The 20,496-nt window shown below is 35.8% G+C and overlaps 3 protein-coding genes across 7 annotated transcripts; 2 read left to right on the forward strand and 1 right to left on the reverse strand.

Moving 5' to 3' along the window:
• Positions 1 to 43: 43 nt before the first annotated feature.
• On the reverse strand, positions 44 to 6,759 carry LOC127796657 (uncharacterized). Its single transcript, XM_052328914.1, has 2 exons — positions 6,313 to 6,759; positions 44 to 375 (listed from the first exon to the last, which is right to left on the reverse strand). The coding sequence occupies exons 1-2, from the start codon at positions 6,643 to 6,645 to the stop codon at positions 268 to 270; spliced, it is 441 nt and encodes a 146-aa protein (XP_052184874.1). The 5' UTR covers positions 6,646 to 6,759; the 3' UTR covers positions 44 to 267.
• Positions 6,760 to 10,379: 3,620 nt separating this feature from the next.
• LOC127797010 (germin-like protein 9-3) lies at positions 10,380 to 11,003 on the forward strand. The gene has a single exon (XM_052329401.1). The coding sequence runs from the start codon at positions 10,380 to 10,382 to the stop codon at positions 11,001 to 11,003; it is 624 nt and encodes a 207-aa protein (XP_052185361.1).
• A 2,562-nt stretch (positions 11,004 to 13,565) lies between these two features.
• Positions 13,566 to 20,366, forward strand: LOC127798456 (pentatricopeptide repeat-containing protein At5g04780, mitochondrial). 5 transcript variants are annotated; one of them, XM_052332032.1, is made up of 2 exons: positions 13,566 to 18,669; positions 19,785 to 20,366. In XM_052332032.1, exon 1 carries the CDS (start codon positions 13,749 to 13,751, stop codon positions 15,630 to 15,632), a length of 1,884 nt encoding a protein of 627 aa, XP_052187992.1. In that variant the 5' UTR covers positions 13,566 to 13,748; the 3' UTR covers positions 15,633 to 18,669; positions 19,785 to 20,366. The 5 variants fall into 5 exon arrangements, with proteins under 5 accessions (XP_052187992.1, XP_052187991.1, XP_052187993.1 ...); XM_052332031.1 differs by having other exon boundaries at positions 13,566 to 16,104; positions 18,419 to 20,366; XM_052332033.1 differs by having other exon boundaries at positions 13,566 to 16,104.
• The last annotated feature ends 130 nt before the right edge of the window (positions 20,367 to 20,496 follow it).

The following is a 20,496-nucleotide window of genomic DNA, read 5'->3' on the forward strand; positions in this document are numbered from 1 at the left end:
TCCCAATAGGCAACATTTGTGCAACAAAAAGAAACAAAATGAGTTAACTGAGAATTTGTTTCATATTTTAAGATCTCACAATCAGCCCGTGTTGTACGCTTCTAGCAAATTATACAGAAGTCCATAAAACTGAGCAATTTTGATGTGGTTCCACATACATGCCTGCCTTAGAATGCTAACGCACCCATAACAAAAGCAAGGTGGTCTCGGTTCACTATCTAGCAAATTTATACATTGCCATAAGGAGAATCCATTGGAACCGAAAAACTAGTCATCACCTGGAGATGGCTCTTCATCAGATGATCTCTTTTTGGACCTCTCATTCCATCTTGCCAACACCCACTTTAAAACAAAGAACCCTCCAATTGCATAAACCTGAAGTGGCAAAAACAGAGATGCATAGAAACTCTACCTTTAAAACACCCAGAAAAGAATCAAATGAATAATCAAAATAACAACCGAAATACAATAAAAATGAAACAGTAACAGTGAGTTTAAACAAGCAGCACATGTGGCTGTGCCTGCCCATGTTCTTAGTTGAGATGATATATATCAGTCACTGGGCACAAGCTTTTGTTTTGGTAGTCCAGGCTCAATGATTAAAACAATTTCACCCAAAAAAGAACCCTTCCAACAAAGATTCTGCAAACTAATTTGGTAGGACAACTTTGGTGCCATTGCTTGAAAAACAAATGGTTAGCATTCCAGAAATCCAGAGCATCTTCTAACAGGTTTGGGATCTGAAGTTTCTTAAATGATTAGAGTTATTCTAAAACCAAATGTCTGTTGCACAAGGACTAAAATTGACCACCAAAGCTAGATGAAATGGCCCAAATCTTCAGCAATGGAGAGCATTATCTATTCACTATAATTCTTTACAAACAATGTCTAGAAAAAGGACTTCAGTATTTTATTCTTCACAATCTATAAACCAATTAGATACCTTCAGAATTTGATCTGTCAAAGTTTAGACAGTCCGTTAATCAAAAGAAAATAAATGTGGACTGTAGATGTTTTGTCTACGCACATCCCTAATTCACAATTTTAGTCTTCCTAGTTCCTCTACTTCCAGTTAACAGCATGCCTTAACACAGAAGGGAGCACGCCATAAACTACCATGTCCAGAATAAAATACTAAATTTTGTAACTAGTTTTGATCAATGAAGCTTCACAAAATAATTTTCACCAAAATCCAAGGGTAGAAAACATAACTAGATGAACAAGGGCCTCTCCTGTAGTCCATCTTCACTGAGAATTATATCAATTTATTTGTGTACATGCGTCAGAACACTCTAAACATTAAGACTATGTTAGAAACAAGAATACTTAAGAGGGAAAGGAAAATGAAAAGAAAGTGAAAACATTTGCTTTATGCATTATGGCATACACATAAGAACATTTAGGTTTTCTTTTTCTTTCCCTTTCAGAAATCCTAGTTGCAAACATGGCATAAATCTCCAGCAATAGGGGATATGTACCCAAGAAAGTTAAACTGTTCACATGGACATGTCTGGAAAATTTTAAGAACTAACATAAAATATTCGCCTAAGATGACACTATTTCATGGCATTATTGATGACAAAAATAGTTGAGACTTGAGATGAAAATATTACGGTGGATGTGCAGCCATATAAGAAAATATAGAATAAGGAACATAATCATCCATGATAAGGTTGGAGTGACGTTGTCACGACCCAAGGGGAATTAGGGGGCAAAGCTGTAATTAGTTATCATTGTTGTTAGGAGATATTTTGTAATTGCACACGGGAGCTGTTAGTCTAGAATATGCTTCAGATTAGTTGTTAGTTGATGCCTATAAAAGGCTACTTGTAGGAGGATGGATGTTATGCTAGAATGATATAATGAATTCATATTTTCCCTCCTTACTTTCTCTCTCTCGTTCTCCCTCCAATTCTTCTCTGTTTCTCTCCTGAATTCTTCCAATTTCCTTCCTAGACTCTAGCTAAATCCTAGGGTCGTGACATTTGGTATCAAAGCTGTGCATTCCTCGACAGTTCTCTCTGTCAAGTAATTCCAACAGTTCTTGACCATGATCCAAAAGTTCTTAGCAGTTAGCCAAGGCGATTCAACGCATTTAATTCCATCAAGCCAGGTGATTTTCGATACTTTAGGCAAATAAAATTAGGCTGATAATTGAAGCAAATTCAGGTGACCGAAGCGAGAAGGCACAACGCCAACGATTCTTGACGAATTGTAAGCGAGGTGGATTTCATAGTTCGATTCGACTTAAATTTTGAAGGTGATTTCAGGAAGCCTCAACAAATCCAATAGATTCTCGGATCCAATTGATTCTCGAGGCTACTAAATTGTGTACTAGGTGAAATCTGGCGGTGATTGGGTGAGAAGGAGTCAACAGGGAGGTGATCGTTGAATCAGCAACTATCGCAAACAAAGCCGATTCTGGCCATCCAGGCGAACTCAAGGAGTGCGGTGGTCCTCTAACCAGTGGTTGATGATTGGGCGAGAAGGAAGACACAATTCAAGAAGAGAAGCATAGGCAAATTCAGAGCTGACAGTCCTTGGGCTGCTGAATTGCGATTGAGGCAAGTCAAGATTTGAGTAATGGAAGAAAGCAATTAATTCCGATCTGACTCTGAAGATATCAAAGATTGAATCATGAGTTAGGCAACTTGGGATAGGCGATTGTTGATCAAAGGCGATTGCAGAGCAAGGCTATTCTCGGAAGCTGGTTGTAGGCGATTTTCAAAAATTTGCAACATATCCAATTGATCCAGATCCATCGTCGATTCAGTTAATCAGAATTGAATTGGATTTGAAAGGTGAAGCTAAGCATAACCAACTTTGGCTCGAGAGTGAAGACAACATAGGCCGAAAGAGTATCAACGAATATCGAGTTTAATTCAAAGGCAAATCAGAGGGCGCAACGGAAGCAAATATTGAGCAATCGCTTAACAACCAATAGTGCAATCCAGGAAGAGGACTTGGATCAGGGGCACTGAAATTCAGATCTAGATCACTGCAAGTGACTAAGGTGATTCAATGGAGCTCATTTCGGCAATCCTCGATTCTGGAATTGGATTGAGCCTTGTTGATTTAGGCCAGGGCAGAGGGTATGAGGATGGAACGACTGGAAACCAGGACGAACAATTTGGTAATTGGTGTCAAGCAACTCCAAGTGGAGGCAAGTTGCTATCAAGCAGAGTATGCAACCAATTTGGATTGAGCCGTTAGCAAGCTCCGAGAGGAAATTACTGGATTCTGCCAGAAAATTAGTCAGCAGTTGAATGTTACCTTGAGCATGTTAGCTCAACAGTCTAATGTCTGCCTTGCGACAAATTTCACTCCCAGAGCTTCATCAGCACCAATTCTAATGACACCAAGATCTAGGTAGAGGCCCAACAATCCTATGGAAGCAAGGGAGAGGTCGGAGGCAGAGGAGGAAGATATGGTCAAAGGAGTTGGAGGAAACCCTTCCACATCCCCAGCACAGCAAATGGCTATTCCGACGTTTGAAAGAGATAGCCCGAAATGGTGGATCAAGAGGTGCAAGCGGGTGTTCTATCAATACCGAGTAGCTGAAGGGGAGAAAGTGAACATGGTTGCAGCTCATTTGGATGGTATTGCAGACTCTTGGTTTCAGAATTGGAGCGAGGAAGGGTGGAATGGAGCTGGCCGAAGTTCATAAATGATCTCTGCAAAAGGTTCAAGGAGAAGAAGAGGACGGATATCATTGAAGAATTCAATAAATTGAAGCATAAGGGAAAAAAGAGGAGAATTCTTATGGTAATAGTGGGGTAATGACTAAGGGAAACAATCAATCATGGCAGTGGAATGGTCTAACAGTGAGAAGTTTACCTGCCCCAACCTCAGCTAAGGCCCTAACTATGGATCAGAAGAGGCAATTAGGGCTTAGTTTCCAACAAGAAGTTAATGAACTTCCTGCAATGGATGAGAAAATTCAGGAAGTAAAAGAGACTCTAATTGCTGAGATTTCTAAGGTAGATGAGGAAGTCAAAGATGTTGAGAACTCGAGAAAGGATATGATCACAGTAACTTGGGATTTTGAAGACTTCGAATCTATTTCTCTTAAAGAAAAAGGTACTCCTCCACTACCTAATGACAATACACAACTAATTTTTGAGGATCTACAGAATAGTGCCAGTGGGAAGGAGCAAAAGGAAGTTAAAAAAAGTCAAAAGTGTGGCAAAAGATTTTATTGGCCTTTTAGGCACCACCAAGGAAACCATAGAAGCTGATAGGGTTGGAAATCTCTTAGTCGCTGAACATGCAGAAGAGTTGGTGCTGATTTTAGTTGAGGAAAATAAAGGAGATACTTCAAGAGAGTTCAAAATACCTGCTAAACAAAGAGATGTTGTTTCCTCTTTCATTCATCAGATAAAGCCAAGAAAGAGAAAAAAAAAAAAAAGGCCCAAGAAACCTTTCAAAGAGAGGGAATTGTCACGACCCAAGGGGAATTAGGGGGCAAAGCTATAATTAGTTATCATTGTTGTTAGGAGATATTTTGTAATTGCACATGGGAGCTGTTAGTCTAGAATATGCTTCAGATTAGTTGTTAATTGATGACTATAAAATGCTACTTGTAGGAGGATGAATGTTATGCTAGAATGATATAGTGAATTCATATTTTCCCTCCTTACTTTCTCTCTCTCGTTCTCCCTCATTTCTCTTGATTTCTACTCTGTATCTCCCTCCAATTCTTCTTTGTTTCTCTCCCGAATTCTTCCAACTTCTTTCCTAGACCCTAGCTAAACCCTCGGGTCATGACAGACGTCTATCAAAGATAAGATGCAAATCACAATTAAAATTGTTTGGACATGCGAGAAAAAAGATTGATACAAAGACAAGGATGTGTGAGCCAAATGGATGAAATGGAGTAAGTTCGTAGCAAAAGATTGAAAGGAAAACCAAAGAAAACTTGATAAGAAACCCTGACATAGAATATAATATCCTTACAAAAAATATGGCCTTGGATACAGACGGATGGAGGGTAGAATTCATACAGCCAACCCCGTCAGTGGGATTAAGCCTTGTAGTGGTGGTGGTGATTGTGGAATTAGTCTCTCATCCATGTGAAGCACCAGATATTTTTCTTTACCATCACATGTCAGCTTCTGTTTCTTTAAACATTTCACAAGACCTATATGTATGATGAAGAATATAGACCTAAAGCTAAAAGTAGCACCCTTACTATTTTCTTTGATAAATAAAAAGGCATCAAGGAAATAACTGCCAAAAGAGGGCAAACCTGCACAAGGAACCAAAACAAGCCATATGCTAAAATAAGTCATCAACAAAAGTCACAAAACACAATAATTACTGTGGGGGCAAAAAGGAATCCTCCTAAGCCACAAAACTTGGGGGTGGGGGGAAGGAAAATGGTTAGTTTTCCCTTATGGTGACAAAACTGAGTGCTAAATCCCTAAAAGGCTCTCAGATTCCTCTCTTGCCAAATGTGACACATAACTCAAAAAGAGATAGTCATTCGAACTCAAGACTGTCTCCTATTTGATAAGGCCAAACTCCTATGAAACCAAAAAACCTATCAGTAAAATTAACATCACCCACCATACACCATCACACATTGAAAGGAGAGTAAAGAAGGATCCAAATGTCACAAGTTACAGTACAATACAAAAGCAAATGACCCACAGACTTCCCATTTGTAAACTGCCCATTCTTTTAAAAATAGAAAGCACCAGTTCACCCTGTTTCCTAAAATCTCCTTGAATCGGCATAAGCAAGAATGAGATAAAGGTCATTTTTCACTGATAGATATACATTGCATTTAGAATACTCCAATTTTTATTCATAGATTTTTCCTGAACATGAAATGAAACTAAGTTTGGTGCGGCATTTACATATATAGACAAGAAGCACTGCCTCCTCGGCAGAGCAATTACATCAATCAATCTTCAACTAACCAATTCGTCAGCCACTTAAAGGAAAACAGAAAGAAACACCAAATCTTAAATTCAAATTATTCAATTTTCCGACGAAATATTCACAATTTCCAACTGAAAGAGGATGGAAGTTTCACCAATAAGGTGATGAGTCTCAAACACATCCCTTGAGTTGTTCTTCCCTACGCCATCTAAAAAAATGTTTATTTTCCCTGCTCTAAGATCCCAAACGTTGCTAATAGAATAAATACAAAAATCAAAAATCAAAACATCTTCCATTAAACTTCAGTACATTTTCAGTTATCAAACAGCATCAATGCATGAAATAAGGATCGCATTTACAAACACATACACAGGTGTATATATATCGATATATAGAAAAGTCAAATTAGAGTGTTAGTTATTGTACCTGCCAAAGAACGATAGGGTTAGTGTTCTGCTCAGACCCCTCCGCTTCGAGCTTCAGGGAAGGCAGCTCGGTCTGAGGGCGTGGAACCTTCACCACCACCGGCTTCTCCTCCTGCTTCGCCTCATTGCTGTCGCCGCCGCCCAGCGGTCTCGCCGGCGGCTCCGCCTTATTCGCGTCTCTCTTCGGCGGCGGAAACAAGTTTGAGATATTCAACATCGATAAAAGAGAAGCGATTGGATTCGGATTCCGATTCGTATTCGGATTGCTTCGCCGCCCACCGCCTTCCGAGGCCATCACTTCAGCCGTGCCGACCTGAGCTTCGCTGTGAGCCATCTCTCTCTCTCTCAGTGCGTTGGCGGAGATTACAGAGGGGGAAAGAAAGTCTGCGTGCGTAGAGCTCTTCTCGTTTCCTCTCTCTGGAATCGTCCCGTGAGCTACTGCTTTGAAAAAGATGAGGCATTAGTGTTTTTTTTTACATATTTACGATTTTATCTAAACATTTTAATTTTAGAAATAAATGTCTGACTCGATTGATTAGTTACAATTTTAGTTATGATCCGAATCTGATTTGAGAAGTGTGTGCACCTGTTGATATGGCATGTCAAATATTTTTAGTAGACCCTTCATTTACACATGTAAAAAAAATAAAAAAAATTATATATTATATAGATATATATATTTTAAATATTATATATATATACACACACATATAAAAGGAAGACAGGTAGAGGATGGAGCAACAATGGCAACAAAGGAAGAGATCGAGGCAATGGCATGGGATTGGAGGCGGCGACCGATCTTTACTTCTTGGTTGTGGCGATAGAGGCTATGAAGAAGAAGGCGATGGCAAGATTTGGAAAATCTAGCCCACGTTTTTGCTTAATGCAATTGATTTTTTGAAGCTTAAGCCTAGCCTTGAACTTGGCTATAAATATGTCGGCTTTGGCATTCACATTGGGTTCGAGCAGAACAAAACCACCACTTCGTCGCTATCAACAGCAATCATAGTCCCACCAGACTTGAGTAAGAAATCACTCATTGGGGACTCTATGTCATCAAGATCCAAAGACTCGTTTCGCTCGATCCTTACGTAATCGCCTTATACCACAAATTTCCAAATTGACATTTTGAACAACGGAGGGGGTGGCATTTTGGGTTAGGGTTTTTTATGCGTGCAGTACCATGAACAATGGTGGTGGTGGAGATCCAGCGCAACGCCGTTGCCGTTGTCTCAATCTCTTTTTTTGTCATCGTCATCATCCCCTGCCCGTCTTCCCTCTATGTATATTATATCTATAATATATATATTTAACATATATATTTATATAACATAGGATTTTATTTTTTATTTTTCTTCATGTGTGTCAATGTGGAACCATTTAAAATGTTAGGTGGCATGTCAAGTCAGTAGGTGCACATCCCTCTCGAATCGGATTCAAGTTGTGGTTAAAATTACAACCAATCAATCAAATCAGACGTTTATTAACAAATTTGAAACATTTATATAAAATCACAAAAATGCAAAAATGTTTGATTTTTTCGTGCTATTAGTCATTTTTTTTTCCTTTTTAGAACACATTCATTTGAATTTTATATTAGCTATATAATTTAAACCGACATATAATACACAAAGACATATTGGGAGTGTCATTTTGGAGTTTCCAAAACATCAAAAAAATATTTTTGAGTCTTTTTGCAATTTTAAAAACGTTTCAGGACTATTTCATAATATTAAAAAAAATATCAAAAACACATTTTCGTCCACAAAAATGTTAGAGACAAAAGACATAATTTTTTCTATCTTTGACTCAAAATTTTTAATTTTTTTTTGAAATCTGTTTTCAAAATTTGTTTGAATCCATTATGGAATTTTTGTTTATTTTTAGATTGATTAACTGTTTTATTTTAAAAATTATATTTACAAAGAGCCTCTTATATTTCTTATTTATGCATTTTCCTGCATTTCTGTTTTCTTATTGAATTTCTAAAATTTATTTTTAAAAAGTGAGAGTATGTTCCTATTAGTCATTTTTATCACTGATGATAGTTTTATTTTCTATTTTATTAAACACATAATTATATAACTAATCATTGCAATTATATTTTATCTAAATACTTAATTAACTTTAAAGTTGAAAGATAACTTAAAATTTCTTTTCAAAAAAGCCTAGCCAAATAACTTCTCAATGTTAATTGAGTTGGAAAAATACTCCAATTAAATTAATTTTAAATTAATTCTCGATCAATGTAAGATGTTGTTGGAGAGGAGCGCAAGTCATTCCTCTAGATGCACAAATAGATATATATTCGAATGAAAGATAAAAAGTTAAGAAAAAAAATAAAAAAAAAAGTTCCTAAAATGTCGAGTTAAAAGGTATTTATATCTCCTTAATGACGACAAGTGGGACATAACACGCATACACAAGGGGTGTAAGGTATTATTCTAAATTATATACTAGTTTATATGTTATGTAATAACATCTTAAAAATAACAGCTAATCATGAAAATAATTTATTTTTTTTTACAAATTTAGAATTTTATTTAATTTTAATAATTATGTCTAAATTAGCTCAATTGAGTGTAATTTTATCCATAAATTTAGAGGGCGTAAATTTAACTTGATATGACAGCTATTATATAATAATAATAATAATAATATTTGTAAGATCTATATATACACATCAATAAAATATATATATATAATTTGTTACACATAATATGTTTATTTATTTTTATTTTTTTACTTTTTTTTTTTACTTATATGTACATATAAATTACACAAATATTATTATTATATGACATCTGATATGTTAATTCAACATAAACGCACTATTTTTAAATCAATTTTACATGTTGAATAGAATTGCACCCAAGTGAGACTTAATTGGTAAAATTAAATGAATTGAATAAAATTATAAATTTATAAAAATGATTAAATTAATTTCATAATTAATTTTAAAAATAACTATTTATCTCATTATATGATATAACACTCTCTCCAATTCAATTACATAATATTCTTGTATTCTCCTAAAATTGACTCTCTTTCTTAATAGTGAAAGTTCACCCAACCTTAGTGTATCTTTAACTCATAATAATAATAATAATAAAATAACTAAATATTCAATTAAAGAAAGGCGTGACATTCAATAAAGAGAGGCCATGTTTTGGGTGATAAGCACAAGAAAATGTTACGTATAAACTTAGCCAAAAAAACAAAAACTAAATTATGTACAAGGCCTGCATGAGAAGCCATGTTTTGGGTGATAAGCACAAGAAATGGATTGTTTTCAAAGAACAAAAGGGGGTGACTTCAATAAGGTACCAATACTAATTATAATTTTTAACTTTATTAGATAGAATGGATTAGATAAATTTTAAATTTTTAAGTTATTTCTAAATGTCTAGAATGAGATATATGTTATCTATAAATTAATTTAAGTCAACTCTCCTTTATTTGAGATTATAACTAATTATATAAGATAAAATACGTTTAACATCAAAATTACCTAATTTAGTATTTTCGTGACGACTTTGATATTTTTCTTCTGGTGTAAGATAGGAAACAAAAATATCATAACTCTGGTAACTTAAAAAACATGAAATCAAGACTATTTTCTAGGAAAAAAAGCAGTTAGTCAGACTATTTGCTGGGAAAAGAAACAAGCTGGATAGAAAATTCATCTGCTTGGTGCAATGGCCGGCCATGGCTGAACTTCACAAGGCTTCTTCCTCGTCTTTCTAGCAATGAATGACCTTGGACAGAAAGGGTGAGGGATCGTACATGGCAGAAGAAAGAAAGCAAAATAACACTAGTCTTTGACATTTTCCAGCTGATCATCATCCATGATACCAAGCAATAAAAACAGAACCGGTCCCATGGATTAGCATATTCGTCGGATTAGAAAGCATAGTTTCAATTGAAAATTGTAAATGGAATGTGTTGGCATGGATGAATTATCTATATGTTCTTCTAGTTCAAGACGAAATAGATCTCATCTCTCTACTATAAATAGCTACCCCCTATGCTAGGCCAGAGCAACGAAGGCTGAAATCTAGTTCTAAGATGGCAACCATGGCACCAAAGCATGAGTTGCTTTTGAAACTGGTGTCTGTGTTTGCCACTCTGTATCTGGCAATGGCAGGAGATCCAGACATCCTGACTGATTTCATCGTCCCGCCAAACAACCCAGCGCCTGACGGGAATCTATTCACCTTCACGGGGTTTAGGAGCCTTGTTGGGGCACCAGAGCCGCCAAACTTCAAGGTGATGAAGGCCAGCATGGCTGAATTCCCAGCCCTCAACGGCCAGAGCGTTTCATATGCAGTTCTCATATACCCAGCCGGCTCTGTCAACCCGCCCCACACCCATCCCCGGGCAGCTGAACTTCTGTTCGTCCTTGATGGATCTCTTGAAGTCGGCGTGGTTGACACCACCAACAAGCTCTACAACCAGACACTCCAAGTGGGTGACATTTTTGTGTTCCCAAAGGGACTTGTTCACTTCCAGTACAACAGTGATCCCAGCAAATCGGCTTTTGCTCTCTCTGCCTTTGGCAGTGCAAGTGCCGGGACTGTGTCGCTTCCTGGCACAGTCTTCAACACCACCATCCCTGATGAAATCCTGGCAAAGTCTTTCAAAACTGATGTTCCTACCATTCAGAAGCTCAAGGCTGGACTAGCACAGTAGCCTCAGAAAGAATGAACATGGACTAAGGGAATAAAGTTCCTTCTAACGTACTAAATAAATCATCTTTTGGCCAAATGACTCAAAAAGTATTTGTACTGAATTATTGCATGATTTATTTTGATTTGCTATCAAATTTATTGATCGTGTACTTGGAGTGATTGAACTTGGATTTTGCTTCCCGATGAGCACAATAAATAGTAAGTGAATGGTTATGCTTTAGTATTTACCCATTCATGTTCATCTTTGTGCATTATAATTGCATTTAAGATTCAGAGGAACAGAATTCTGGCAGCCAAACTTAAATATTGCTCGCTTAAATGGTCTAATGTTGGCCAATTCTAAATCCAAATCTTTTATTACTAGCCCACATGGTTGTTCATAGAGCACATCTTTAAGGACACTTTAAAGGTAAAAAATATGACAAAATTTAGTGTTGGCATAAATTTAATCACTGTCGTCATAAAAACACAATAGCCAACTTGATATCGTAGGATAAAGACTTGATATGTGTTTTCGTAGTGACAATAAAAGAGTATTATAATATTTAAAAAGTGTGCAGCACCAAAAGATGTCCAACCGGCAATGGACAAGCACCGTTGCTGATTCCAATGCAACAGGGGCTGCAATCCAAGCAGAACCAGCTAAGACACTGTGCACATGCGTTAGCCAACTGCTATCTCCAAGGGTTGATACAGAAGCAGACATGCTGCTGAGATTACCGCCACCCCAAGTCCATCCACCATGTCTCTGTTATGTAAACGAAAAACATTATAATTACGCTAATGTTTCAGCAGAAAGCCCTGGGAGATAAGATAATTCAACTTCGAAGTAATTTCTACGTATCATAGTCCCAATCAAAATGAGAAGCAGCAGATAACTATCTGACAAGGATAATATGATATCATATTATCATCTTCTTCCACCAGTGTGTTAGCACTCGAAAAATGGCCTTTTTAACCATGTCTCTAAAAAACAGCAAATATAAGAGTAGGGACATAAAGGCTGGCTATTGATTTATTCAGTTTGAATAATTTGATTAGTTTTGTAATCGAATCGATCAAATCTTTACCCCCTAAATACTTCAACCATCACTTGTGTCAAGAAAAAATTGGGAGACATGACCAAGACAGGGAACCAAGATTTTGATTGTGGGTGAAGTTAAATACAAAAAATATAATTTTAAAAAGTAGGATAATAATGATAATATTAAAATGAAAACAAAATTTACAATTGTTTCTTATGACTTTTCATACTAGAAATTACAATTGTTTAAGAAAGTTATCTTGATTATTTAAATCTTTAGAATCGTCATGATCACAAAAAGTTAGTTCTTGTCGTAGAAGAAGTCGAACACAATCAATTGATGCATTCAAATGAATTCAATAATCACACAGTGTTTGTTCTAACTGTCTAAAGAAAACTATCTCAATATTTTACCCTTCATTCATTAAGGTTTCACAATTATTTTGATTTTAATTATGTATACTATTAATATCTCCAACATGAATTTAAAGTCTATCTTCTTCTTTTTTTTTTAAATTACTGAACTTTTCTTTTATAAAAGAATCACCATCTCTTTGTTTCTCATTATTTATTTTAAAAAGATAACAGTATAAGTAAAATGCGATATTTTTACTTATATTATATTCCAACCAATTACCAAATTCATTGAACTAAATTGGAATGAATCGTCTTGATTTCGAAATTGACACAAACTTCTTTACAAGTAGATTCTTCTAATTTGATCTCAAAAATTAACATTATAATTCATTATTGTAGTTTTTAATCTAGGATTCATGGGAAGTTACTCAATTTGCTCAATACTTACTTTGTTAATTTGTCTATTTTTTTTCGGTATAAATTTCCTCCATACTTGTTTTTTTTATTTTACAATTTATTTCAATACTTGACTTTATTTGCATCATCATTGTAAAAAAAGAAACTATGATCAAATTGTAAAAAATATTATAATGATTACTACTGAGCCACTTTATACTTGCTTTCTTTGATACTTATTTTTTTTATTAGTAAAATATAATATTTTTTATTTCTAGTAATATATTATTATAAAAAATAAAATAAAAAAAAAAATATAACCCAAATGGACAGTTGCCCCCACTAGATCTCACGTGACTCCGCCCCCTGACAATATCAGTTGTTTGAAGCCATCTTGGTGGTGACAAGGCATTTTTTAATTTAATTTTTAATTTTTGTTTAAACTTAGTTTAATATTATTAATCAGAGTTTAGTTAATAAAATTCTTTTAATTAATATTTAATTAACTATGTTTATAATAATGGAAAGAGTATAAACTAAGTAACTATGTTACACGGAAACACCTCATAGGAGCCGTTTTTCCGTTTTGGAAACGTTTCCTATTCTCGTTTCGGACCTTATTTATGTCTATTTTTTATAAAAATGTCTATTTTCACGTTTTCATTTCTTATCAAAAACGTTTTCTGTTTCTGTTTCCGTGCAACATAACTAAATAAACCTTCAAACTCTGTTTCCTAATGATAAGGGTCTTCGTTGAAATGATGCAACTTATAAAGAGTTTTAGGTGTAATTTAATTTTTTTAAATAATTAAAGCCTAATTAAAATATTTTATTTTGATTTATCTTAGACAAAACTTCTTTCTTTATAATTTGGATATGTAATATTGGTGATTAGTTTATTCATGGTGGCCAGTGGTTTATACAACGTTAGTGGTGAAACCGTTATATTGTTAAACTGTAAACGATGACATGAAACCATCGAGGAAATGCAGTTACAGCGAACACTTTCATAACTTTTTTCGTAGTTTCCATTGCAGAAAACTCTCGTTTACAAGCAATACGACTAACCCTGGAACACCACCAGTTCCTGGAAAGGCCAATTGGGTTTATACAGAAGCAACCCAAGTGTCGACTTTGCGAGAACTCTTGCAGAGTTGCGCAAGGAATAGGGCAGCCACGGGAGGAAAGGCTTGCCATGGCCAGATTGTCCGGGTTGGACTGCAAGCAGACACTTTAATATCGAACATGCTGATAAACATGTATTCAAAATGCGGCTTGGTTGAATGTGCTCGCAACGTGTTTGATGAAATGCCTGTACGAAGTCTAATTTCGTGGAATACCATGATTGGTTCGTGCACCCAGAATGGGGATGGAGGGGAATCTCTTGGTCTCTTCGTGTGTATGCAAAGGGAAGGAGCCCGGTTTAGCGAATTCACCATTTCTGGTGTGCTCTGCGCTTGTGCCGCAAAGTGTGCTGTTCTTGAATGCAAGCAATTGCATGCTTTTGCTCTCAAGGCAGCAATGGATTCAAACATGTTTGTTGCCACTGCATTACTTGGTGTTTATGCGAAAAGTAGTTTCATTGAGGATGCTTCTAGGATTTTTGAGTGCATGCCTGAGAGGAGTGCTGTCACATGGAGTTCGATGATTGCAGCGTACGTTCAAAATGATCTTTATGAGGAGGCCTTGGTTTTGTTTCAAAGAGCGCAAACAATAGGATTGGAAAACAACCAGTTTTCAATGTCTTCTGTTGTATCTGCTTGTGCAAATTTGGCTGCTCTTATTGAAGGGAGCCAGATGCATGCTGTCATACTCAAATCTGGTCTTGAGTCAAACATTTTCGTGGCTTCCTCTCTCATAGAATTGTATGCAAAGTGTGGAATTATTAGAGAAGCTTATACTGTATTTTCCAGTGTAGAAGAGAAGAATGTTGTTTTATGGAATGCAATGATTTCTGGGTTTTCAAAACATGCTTGCTGTATTGAGGCTATGATTTCATTTGAGAAAATGCAGCAGATGGGTATTTGCCCAAATGAAATAACCTACGTTTCTGTCTTATCTGTATGTGGTCATATGGGTTTGGTTGAAAAGGGATGGAGGTATTTTGACATGATGAGAAAAGAGCACAATTTATCACCCAATGTTCTTCACTATTCATGCATGGCTGATGTTCTTGGCCGGGCAGGACTTATTTGTGAAGCTAGGCATTTGTTGGAGAGGATGCCATTTGATGCCACTGCTTCCATGTGGGGTTCACTTTTGTCCTCATGCAGGATCCATGGGAATACTGAGATAGCTGAAGTAGCAGCTAGACATCTGTTTGAGATCGAACCCAATAATGCAGGAAATCATGTATTGCTTTCTAACACCTATGCAGCAACCAAAAAATGGGATGAAGTTGCAAGGACAAGGAAGCTCCTAAAAGACAGTGAGGCAAAGAAGGAGAGAGGAAAGAGTTGGATTGAAGTCAAAAACAAGGTTCACATATTTATGGTTGGGGAAAGAAGCCATCCTAGAATTGCCAAAATTTATTCAAGGCTAGAAGATTTGCTAGAAGAAATGAAAAAGCTAGATTATAAAGTCTGTACTGAATATGACCTGCATGATGTGGAAGAAATCAGAAAACAAGAACTCCTCAGGCACCATAGTGAGAAGCTGGCCCTTACTTTTGGGCTAATGAGCTTACCTAGTTGTGCTCCTATTAGAATCATGAAGAATCTTAGGATATGTGGGGATTGCCATACCTTTATGAAGCTTGCATCAAAGATTACAGCAAGGGAAATAATTATCAGGGACACTAACCGATTTCACCATTTCCAGAATGGGGTTTGTTCCTGTGGGGATTTCTGGTGATATGCTTGCTATTTAGTTGGCATTTGCTGTCATTTGATGTTCTGCAACTGTTTATGAACTCTGTACTCCATCAACCCCCACAGAATCAGCTTTGTTTATCATTACGCAGCTTCAGATGTTAGAACAATTCCTTGTCAGAGTAGGCTGAGATCTGCTTTGTATTAACAGAATATATTGCTTTAGCATACCAATATCTTTGGTACACAACTTCAGCATACTAGATATCCAAGATTAAGTTTTGATCATCTTTCAGTTTCTTGTCTACTGATGGGTTTCATTTTCACAAGTTCTCTGTGTGGGTGTGCAGGTAGAGGAGTTTTAAGATGCTATGCTTAGAATCAAAGAGGGGAGACTCAATTTATGTTGTTCATGCTATAATATGCTAGTTGGCGTTCTTCTAGTAGTAAGTCTTAGTTGTCCAGAAGTTGTACGCCTGTTGGACCATGGGCACCAGCAGAGCAGCAGGCAACAGGTATATTTTTGTCTTAGTCTCTTAAGTCTGCATGATGAACATAAAATGATTTTACAAGCATATGCAGTTTTAATTATCTTCTTATTTTTCTTGTTTTCTCTGCTGCAAAATATGAACCTTGACCACAAACTTATATGCTCTGGGTCTCAGAGTCCAGGTTTATTTGCATGATAAGGTTTTGGAGGAATACCAAGTGATAATGCTTGTGATTAGGATTTCCATGGGGTTAGATTTGAATTATTAGTTATCTAGCTGACCCCACCTAATGGGATTAAGGCTTGTGATTGTTGTTGTTAGATTATATCTATCCCATCGTTTCTTTATGAGGGATAAGGGAGAGAAAAAATTAGAGCCATGGGGTTCAAATTGGAGATAACAGAGGGGTAGGATCACTAGTATTCCATCTGCCGAAGTCCCAAATGTAATTGCTGATCCCTCGTTTTGGAGGATTAGTAATTCAGTACCAGACTGTAAGTCATGAGCCTATCTATTCAGAGAAGGATTTATCATTTTAGCAAAACACCATTTATTGTGGAGGCATACTTTATGTGGAAACTATTTGGACTTCTGATTTCACTTTGTCTGTCAAACAACCTTTTGGTCCATAAGCTGATGCTCAAGAATTTGCTAATCCTGTGATTATTTCTACAATAACAACAATGTATCAAAATCTAACCTGCAATTATTTCTATGAAAAGAAAATTGCTTCATTGTTGAAACTAAAATTTTCATGGTTTTTCCTCCTCTAGAGCACCTTTACTTTGCTGGTTAGGCCCTTCATTTTCTTGAAGCAAGTGCTTAAGACTGATTTTATTGATTGTTTCCTAGAAATGAATTAAATAACCTTTTACTTTGCAGATTCAACCTTTATTTTTTTTTAAAACTAATGGCCAAGATTATGCCATCTTATGATTGTCTCCTAGAAACGATTTAAACAACCTTTATCTGGTCCAGTCTTCATGGAAAAATGGTCAGTCAACCTATTGAAGAGCCTGACTTAGTACGAAAGGGCTTCCAGTAAGAACAGCTTTATCACCTTTTCTTGTCTGATCTCTGGAAAAGGCATACTTATCGGACATTGAAAACCATTTGAACAATTATTTTTGTTCCCAGTCCTTCATGTAAATCTGCCCATGTAAGAACCTTGACTTTATTTATCACACATTTGTTTCTATTGTTTCCCATCTTTATTTTTCTCTCTATGCTATTAGGGAAGGATTTTTCTTAGTAGTATCTAGCTGGCAGTGGAAAATTTGACCATAAGTTTTATTAGAGATCCTGGCTTCACCTCCTTTGGTGACAAATTTTGGCATGTTAAGCTTCCAACTAAAGGACTTCTTTTTGCTTGAAAAGCTTTTCATAGCATTTTGCTGGCAATGCTTTTCATTATAAGTCCATAATATATAAATGAGGGCATAACTATGCAAGCCAAAAAAAACTTTGATGAATTATGGAAAAGGATAACTATTCATCCTATTCTTATAGTAATTAGAATAAAAGGAAGAATTCATATAGCATTTGGAATTTTACCATAGAAGTAGTAAAAATGTTTAGTTTGATCCTTTTTCTTGTTGGTTATTGGTGAAAGTAAAAGTGATAATACAAAAATATAAAGTTAACTCTCTATCTACCAGCTTAAGCTTTTTGATGAGATGGTGGTTAACAATTCAATACGGTATCAAAGCAGGTAAAGGTCTTGAGTTCAAATCTCACTACTCACTTAATATTTAAATTGTTGCATGTGTTTGGACTAATATGTAGTGAAGCCTAGCTACACATGAGGGGTGTGTTGAACGTAAAAATGATAATATACAAAATAAAGTTAACCCTTTATTTAACAACTTAAGCTTTTAAATAAAATGTTCCCAATGAAAAAAAGTTCATCTAAGACTGTACATAAATAGGTTTATGCAATGCAAATATTAAATCTTCCGCTGGGTGTAGTTAAAGGTATTGGTTTAGGCATTTTTGTTTCAATTTGAAAAATTTTACTCATTTTTAGGCATTTGTTTGAAAAAAAAGTAAAATATTATGTATATTTTTAGTTTTTCTTTTTTTTGGTTAGGTATATGTATATTTTAGTTTCAATATTGTTATTTTTTGAGCCTAGAAAATGATGCATGATTTTGGATAAATTCCATTCAATGTATTGTGGTCTGGATCCAATGATACCGTTCATGAATTTTGTTCAAATTTAGTAATGTAATCATGACAGACGGTTGGTTATTTTATTACCAAAATTTGAATAGATGACGACAAATTGTCATTTATTCTTATCTTTGTTTTTGAATTTTGAATTGTTGGCACAAACTAGATATCGGGCTCTTCTATAAATTCGTGAAATGTTAGAAGGCCATTGTTCATTGCTCATTTTGGTTTTCTGAGAAGATGGCCTTCAATCTGAGGAATCATCCAAAATTCAGGGTGCCTTCCCCAGACACCCAATCAGAAGAGAACCTGAGTGGTCTTACTGAGGAAGAGGCCAACACTGGTCTCGATCTTAATCTTCCTCCACCAGGATTTGTTTCCTTCTTTGATCCTCCCTCAAATGTGAAGTATGGCAAGGTAAAATTATTATCTTCAATTGTTATGAGTAATTGTCTTAATTTCATTCTTGTCACTTTATTTTGTAATCACCTTCCTTTTTGAGGGAGGAGCTCGAACCTTTTTCTTTCTTGCGAAAGCTTGAACTATAATTTACCTAAATCTTATTTCTTTGAAGGCAATACATATGAATTTTTTCTTAGAATATATGAAGAAATTATCTTCTGATATGATAAATTGGTTTTTGGCTTTTAGACCTTAATTGTATAATCCTCTGCACATTAGTTTTATAATTTCATAGTTGTTTTGCATCAAGGGTGAAGATATATGTTCTTTGCTACCCACTTAAAAATTAGAATTAACTTCTACAAAGACACAAAATCATAGTTAGATTTAATATCTCAATTTGGGACAATCATGTTTGTTTAAATTACTTGAGTAACAAGTATGTTTATTTCTGTACATGTTGTCAAAATCAAAAGTTTAAAAACTATTGCTTCTTGCTGGGAATGATATTGTTTATTAAACTATTATCGGTTTTTTTTTTTTTCATTTTTTTCTTTTTACTGTTTCTGCTCAAACATATTGATTTGCTGTCAAAACGAAGTCAGAAAAGCAAATGCAGGGATCCAAGTCGACCTTGTCGGAATTATTTAAATGTCTTTGCACTCTATATAATGAAGTAGTAATTAATGCTTTCAAATTTTTGTTTAAGACATGCACTAGCGAAGTTCCCGCCTGAGTTTTTTGCAGCTTTCATGAAAATATAACACATTTTGAATTTTTTTTGGGGGGGGGAATACATATTTTCGAATGCTGGAGAAAGTTTTATGAGAATTCAAGAATGAGCTGTTCATCTGTTGCATTGTTCATTTGGAAACAATAAAAGTTATAGAGACACCCCGTAACTGCCATCTGGATGCCAGATACACTGCATCATATATACACAATCACAAGGACCATCAGGCACTAGAGAGAAGCATACATTTGTTTCCATAATTCTGTACTCTGCACAAATTTTCTTTCCTGGAACTGTACGTGGGACTTTTTTTTTTCTATGCCCCTCTCTATTTGAATGCAAAACTGAGTTCTATATAGTAGTAAAAAAATTGTTGATATTTGTGCATCTCTTGTAGATTAAAGCCAAGAAAGGCAAGGTCACTGGGAAGAGACGTGCCAAAGCACGAGGTCTGAGTTTGGGAGGGAAAGGTTCGGGTCTTGGCTCCCGTCTGCTGTTACCACCATCTGGAGGAAACAAGCGAGTGAGGCTTAGACTTACTGAACTGGCGCCTTCATCATCTGCTGCAGAGTCACTGATTTGTGTGGGATGTACCTTTTGCATTATGTACATCATGGTGCCTGTCAGCGACCCCAAATGCCATATATGCAACAGTGCTGATTGCTTGATTAATATCCCAAACCCCAACCCCAACCCAGCCAAGAAAGCTAGGAAGAACTGAGTTTCTCGTTCAGACATTGTCTTGGTCAGACATTATGGTTTGGGTTTAAGTTTCTTGTTCCAACATTATGGTTTCAAGTGTCTTGTTCGAAGGGCTTATGGTTTGCCTGTTCGATTTCCTGTCACGAAGTTTTGAAGCGTGTGCTTTTTAGTTGTTGGTCATTGTCCTAGTCACAGTTGTTTTCGCTTGTTTAGTTGTCGTTGTTGTCGTCATTATCATCGTCGTGGTGTTAATGGAACTTTGCAGAAAATTTGCTTAGACCTTGTCAAATTCCCCCTTTTCTTGTTACTTCTTGTGATCTTTATTCTCATTTACTTTTGATGAAGCTAATGAATGTTTGCTAAAATAAGGAGATCATATGAGAAGTAGACTAAAGCAACTCACACAA

The sequence above is a fragment of the Diospyros lotus genome, chromosome 3 (assembly GCF_014633365.1).
Source record: "Diospyros lotus cultivar Yz01 chromosome 3, ASM1463336v1, whole genome shotgun sequence".
NCBI classification, from domain to species: domain Eukaryota; kingdom Viridiplantae; phylum Streptophyta; class Magnoliopsida; order Ericales; family Ebenaceae; genus Diospyros; species Diospyros lotus.